Source organism: Fringilla coelebs (genome assembly GCF_963513975.1).
Source record: "Fringilla coelebs genome assembly, chromosome: 19".
Classification (NCBI taxonomy): Eukaryota; Metazoa; Chordata; class Aves; order Passeriformes; family Fringillidae; genus Fringilla; species Fringilla coelebs.
Window position 1 is genome coordinate 1,063,907 of NC_140045.1, and position 6,000 is coordinate 1,069,906.

Genomic DNA, 6,000 nt, shown 5'->3' on the forward strand with positions numbered 1-6,000 from the left:
ATCAGGGATACAGGGATGGATCAGGGATGGCTCAGGGATGGATCAGGGATGGATCAGGGATTGATCAGGGATTGATCAGGGATACGGGGATGGATCACTGATGGGTGGGGATGGATCAGGGATTGATCACTCCGGGCCTGTTCTCCCTTCCCCACGTGTGCTCAGACGGACGGGCAGCGCTCCCTCGCCATTGGTCGAGCCTCTGCCAATCAGCGGGGGCCGAGCCGGCAGCCGGGCTCCCATTGGCTGTCGGGGTGCACTTTTGTTCTCGGCTCTGCGCGCGCCCTCCAAGCCCACCCCCGGCCGCCAGGGGGCGCTGTGGGCGGGGCCGAGCCCGCGCGCGGGGCAGTGCTGCCCCCTGGCGGCCGCGTCGCGACAGAGCAGGCGGGACAGAGGGACACGGCTGGGGACAGAGGGACACAGGGGGACTGAGGGACACCAGGGGCGGAGTATTTGGGGGACAGGAAAGGGGATGGACAGACAGACACAAGCTCAGAAGAACGCAAGGACGGATGGGCAAGTGACACGGAAAGGGACAGACGGACAGGCAGATGGGCAGAGGGAGCGATGGACAGATGGATGAGGGAGGAATGGACAGCTGGACAGACAGACTGATGCAGGGAGGGATGGATGATGAGCCAGGCAAGTGTAGGCTGGGTGGACAGACAGATGGACGCAGGGAGGAATGGACAGCTGGATGGACAGATGGATGCAAGGAGGCCGGACAGACAGACAGGTGCAGGGTGGGACATACACAGGGACAGTGGCAGCTGAGGGGGGGTGTCCCAGGCTGGGGGGGCCCAGGGACCCCCACCCACAGCCCGGCCCGGGGGGACCCTGCACCCCAGCAGTGTCCCTGGCACGGAGGGGACAGTGCCACGACAGTGCCACCGAGGCCCCCCACAGCCCAGGGACCCCCCTCAGCCCTCGCAGCCCCCCCACCTGCCCAGGGTCACCTGCTGGCCTGGTGACACTCCCAGACCCCACCCACTGCCACCCCCAGCCCGTGCCCAGGGGCACTCAGGCACCCCGGGATGGAGAAGGGTGGGGACAGAGGAGCTGGAGCCCCCAGGCAGGGCCAGCACTGGCAGGCAGCACCCCAGCAGAACACCCAGCCCATGAATGGCTCTGGCCCCAAAACAGCTGTTTTTAGCCCCAAAACCCCACCCCAGCCTCCCAGGGACACTCCCACTCAATCCCCCCCTCACCACACAAACCCAGCTGGAGTTACTGCAGCTTTTTACCATTTTATTTTCCTTACACAATGAAGTGTTGTTGGGCGTTACAATTTCTCAACTTTTCAGATGATTTTTAAACAAATTTTGGTTCTTTTGTTTGTTTTTCCTACCGTCACGTGAGAACATTAAGGCAACGTACAAAAAAAAAAAAAAAAAAAGAAAAACTAAAGAAAAAAATTATCTGACATAAATTAAAACAATGCAGAAATTTACAGGTGTAGATGCAGAGTTTCAGCAACTCGGGGTTGAGGAACTCGAGCCCCGTGGTGGATCAGGGGGAGGAGGAAGAGGAAGATGAGGAGGGGTGTAAGGCTCGGATGCGATATGTTTTGTATTTTTTTTTTCCCAACCTTGCTAGAAACGGTGAAAAAAATTCTCGATGGACTCCTACCAGCCTCTACAGGAAACCTGGAATATTCCACACGGGATGTACGGACACGTCTGGCTCCAAATACCCTGTACAGAGCGGGCCCGGGGCCGCTGTCAGTGTGGGGGAGCCCCGGCATCGGGGAGCCCCGGGGAGCCGGTCCGTACAGGGTACGAGCTCAGGGCCCGCCTAACTCGGCTACGACAAGGTCAAATCAAGTGACAGCGTGCCCATCCACGTGTCTAACATCAGGTACAGACTTCCCAAGGGCAGGATTCTTTTGGAAGAAGGCTTATTCCAGTTGCAGGAGGCTGGCATGAGGTGTATGGATGCCTGGGCACACCTCCCGGGCGTGGGGCGGCTGCGGGGCCCGCAGTCCGTTTAGAAGCATTTACGGTGCACGATGGAGGGGCCGGACTCGTCGTACTCCTGCTTGCTGATCCACATCTGCTGGAAGGTGGAGAGGGAGGCCAGGATGGAGCCGCCGATCCACACGGAGTACTTGCGCTCGGGCGGGGCGATGATCTGCAGGAGGAGAGAGAGGGAGCGGGGTCAGAGCTGTTCCGGCCCCCTGTGCCCACCCCGCCCTGCCCTCCCCACGGAGCCCTGCCCACCTTGATCTTCATGGTGCTGGGAGCCAGCGCCGTGATCTCCTTCTGCATGCGGTCGGCGATGCCCGGGTACATGGTGGTGCCCCCGGACAGCACGGTGTTGGCGTACAGATCCTTCCTGATGTCCACGTCGCACTTCATGATGGAGTTGAAGGTGGTCTCGTGGATGCCACAGGACTCCATGCCTGGAGGAGGAGGAAAGCAGCTTCATCAGTGCCACGTTAATCCAATTAATGCCACTCAGCACCCCTCAGTGCCACCCAGGACCCCTTAAGGACCCTTCCCCCGACACGTACCCAGGAAGGAAGGCTGGAACAGCGCCTCGGGACACCGGAACCTCTCGTTGCCGATGGTGATGACCTGCCCGTCGGGCAGCTCGTAGCTCTTCTCCAGCGAGGAGGAGGAGGCGGCCGTGGCCATCTCCTGCTCGAAGTCCAGCGCCACGTAGCACAGCTTCTCCTTGATGTCGCGCACGATCTCGCGCTCGGCCGTGGTGGTGAAGCTGTAGCCCCTCTCGGTGAGGATCTTCATGAGGTAGTCGGTGAGGTCGCGGCCGGCCAGGTCCAGACGCAGGATGGCGTGGGGCAGGGCGTAGCCCTCGTAGATGGGCACGGTGTGGGTGACACCGTCCCCGGAGTCCATTACAATCCCCGTGGTACGGCCCGAGGCGTAGAGGGACAGCACGGCCTGGATGGCCACGTACATGGCCGGGGTGTTGAAGGTCTCAAACATGATCTGCAAGGAGGAGAAGAGTCAGTGAGCAGCGAGCCCCCCCAGCTGGGTGTGTGCACTCGTGTTAGAACACACATGCTGCATGCAGAGCAACCCCGGTGTGTGAAGGAAAAGCCAAAGGATGCAGGCAGAAACACAAATGAAAGAACCTGAGGCGTCAGGGGAGAAATGCCAGGAGAACAGAACCCTGAAAACGTCGGGAGAAACAAAACAAAAAAAAAAAAAAAGAACAAAAAATTCAGGTTTCAGATGTAACAAGGAAGATTCGTGAAGGAAATGAGTGAGGGGGGCCAGTGGGTGGAGAGAACAGGTACCTGCGTCATCTTCTCTCTGTTGGCCTTGGGGTTCAGGGGGGCCTCTGTGAGCAGCACCGGGTGCTCCTCGGGGGCCACGCGCAGCTCGTTGTAGAAGGTGTGGTGCCAGATCTTTTCCATATCATCCCAGTTGGTGACGATGCCGTGCTCGATCGGGTACTTGAGGGTCAGGATGCCCCTCTTGCTCTGCGCCTCGTCCCCCACGTAGCTGTCCTTCTGCCCCATGCCCACCATGACGCCCTGCGAAAGCCAACGGGTGAGTCAGCGCCGCCCCCGCCGCGCCCCAGCCCAGCCCCAGCCCGCGCTCCCCGCCCGCCTCACCTGGTGCCGGGGGCGGCCGACGATCGAGGGGAACACGGCGCGGGGGGCGTCGTCCCCGGCGAACCCGGCCTTGCACATGCCGGAGCCATTGTCGATGACGAGGGCGGCGATTTCCTCTTCCATGGCGGAGGCTGCGGCGGGAGGGAGGAAGGGAAGGGCCGGGTCAGCGCCCGCCGCGGCCCCGGGAGGAGCCGCTGGCGCCGGGCCATGCCCGGCCCCCCCGCTACGGCGCCCCAATGGTTTCTTCCATTTGAACAGCCCGTTTGAATCTCCCGCGCGCTGACGTCACCCGCCGCCTCCACCAATCGCGACGCAGCCCCCCTCACACCCCCACCGGCCTGTCCCCACGGCCGACACCATCCCAACGCGTCGAGGGGGGGGGGGGGAAGGGGGGGGCCAAGGGGGGAGGACACGCGCTACTCGGCCGCAGCCTACGGCGGGGCCGAGTAGAACCGATCATGGCAAAACCTGCCCACCCCGCCCCCCGGGGAATGCGGGGAAAGGGGCGGCGGGGGCGCCGTGCGGGGCCGTGCGGTACCTGCTGCGCGGGGGTCGCTTCTGTGGGCGCTGCGGTGACGGTGCCGCCTGGTCCGCTGCCGCCGGCTGAGTGAGACCGCACGGCTGCCAGCCCCGCGCTTTTATACCCGGGGGACGAGAGCCCCGCCTCCTCGGCCGAGAACATCGCCATATATGGAGATCTTTCAGAAACAGGCGCTCCCATTGGCTGGCGCGGCCCAGGCCACGTGGGGCGGCTGCCGGGCTGGCCCCGCCCCTCGGCACCCCGGAACCTGCATGGGGCGGGGGGGTGAGGGGGGGTGAGGGGGGGCGACCCCCGGCTCCGGCGGGCCCCCCCGATCCCGGCGGGCCCCCCGGGCCGCGCCGTCCCCCGGGCAGCTCCGGAACCCCTCCCGGCAGCGCCTCCGGGAGTGCCGGACCCCGCGGGCCTGGCCGGGCCTGGGACCGCGCCCCCCACCCTGGGCAGCACCGGGCAGCACGTGCACCCCCGCCGGGCAGCGGGACCCCCCCACCCGCGGCACCTGCACCCCCCGCACCCGCGCACCGGGACCCCCCTCTCATGGCACCTGCACCCCCACCTGGCCCTGGCGCCCCCCTTTCCCACCTGCACCCCCACCCGTGGGTCCTGCACACCCCACCCGTGACACCCACCCGGGACCCCCCAGCCATGCCCCCACCCCCCCAGCACCGGGCCGGGGACCCCCGGTGCAGCCCTGCTCTGCCCTGCACCCCCAGGTGACACTGCGTGTCCCAGAGGTGACAGCTCTCCCCGGGCTACGGCCCCCCAGCCCCAGCTGTGCTGCCCCACCGCACACCGGAGGTGACATCCCGGTGACCCCAGGGACACCCCACTGGAGCCACCCCAGCCCCAGGGCGGCCCCAAGCCAGCCTGGGGGCTCCCTACGCCCGAGCCCCTTTCCCTCGGGGGTGCCCCGGGCCCTGTGCCCCCCCTGCCATGGCTGCCACCTGCGCAGTGCCAGCCAGGTGTGTGCCCGGGGTCCTGGCTGCCCATGCGGGGGGAGCAGGTAGCCACGCCCCACGCCAGGTAGCCACGCGCTGTGTCAGGTGCCACATATCACATCAGGTAGCCTGGTACCATCGCAGGTACCATCTCGGGTGGGCACATACTGTGTCAGGTAGCCAGGTACCATCTCAGGTTGGCACACACTGTGCCAGGTAGCCTGGTACCATCTCGGGTGGGCACACTCTGTGTCAGGTAGCCTGGTACCATCTCGGGTGGGCACACCCTGTGCCAGGTAGCCAGGTACCATCTCGGGTTGGCACACACTGTGCCAGGTAGCCAGGTACCATCTCGGGTGGGCACACCCTGTGCCAGGTAGCCTGGTACCATCTCGGGTGGGCACACCCTGTGCCAGGTAGCCTGGTACCATCTCGGGTGGGCACATACTGTGTCAGGTAGCCTGGTACCATCTCAGGTTGGCACACACTGTGTCAGGTAGCCTGGTACCATCTCGGGTGGGCACACCCTGTGCCAGGTAGCCACAGCTGTGCCAGAGGCCCAGGCACCACCCCAGGTAGCCGTGTGCCACCAGGCAGCCATGTACCATGTACCCATCCCAGCAGCCACACCCCGTGTCAGGTAGCCACACCCCGTGTCAAGTAGCCATGTCACGTCAGGTAGCCCATGTCCCATGTCGCGTTAGCCGTGGACCATCCCAAGTAGCCACCTATCGTGCCAGGTACCGTGCCAGGTAGCCACATGCTGTTCCAGAGGCCCACGCACCGGCCACCCATGCCAGCTCCTGGTGCCACTCAGGCCCAGGGCAGTGGTGGCCACTGGCGTCCCCGTCCCCACGTCCCACGGGATTCCCACCCTGGCCAGCCCTTCCCGGCAGCTCCCGGTGCCACCGGATGGGTGACACGGGAACTGTCGGGGTGCC

The 6,000-nt window shown here is 64.8% G+C and overlaps 1 protein-coding gene across 2 annotated transcripts; it reads right to left on the reverse strand.

Annotated features, from left to right (window-relative positions):
- Window positions 1-1,227: 1,227 nt before the first annotated feature.
- ACTG1 (actin gamma 1) lies at window positions 1,228-4,231 on the reverse strand. Of its 2 annotated transcripts, XM_084218318.1 has the most exons (6): window positions 4,122-4,231; window positions 3,584-3,714; window positions 3,263-3,502; window positions 2,513-2,951; window positions 2,220-2,401; window positions 1,228-2,130 (listed from the first exon to the last, which is right to left on the reverse strand). In XM_084218318.1, the coding sequence occupies exons 2-6, from the start codon at window positions 3,704-3,706 to the stop codon at window positions 1,987-1,989; spliced, it is 1,128 nt and encodes a 375-aa protein (XP_084074444.1). In that variant the 5' UTR covers window positions 3,707-3,714; window positions 4,122-4,231; the 3' UTR covers window positions 1,228-1,986. The 2 variants fall into 2 exon arrangements, with proteins under 2 accessions (XP_084074444.1, XP_084074445.1); XM_084218319.1 differs by lacking the exons at window positions 3,584-3,714; window positions 4,122-4,231 and adding an exon at window positions 3,098-3,135 and having other exon boundaries at window positions 3,263-3,359.
- Between the last annotated feature and the right edge of the window lie 1,769 nt (window positions 4,232-6,000).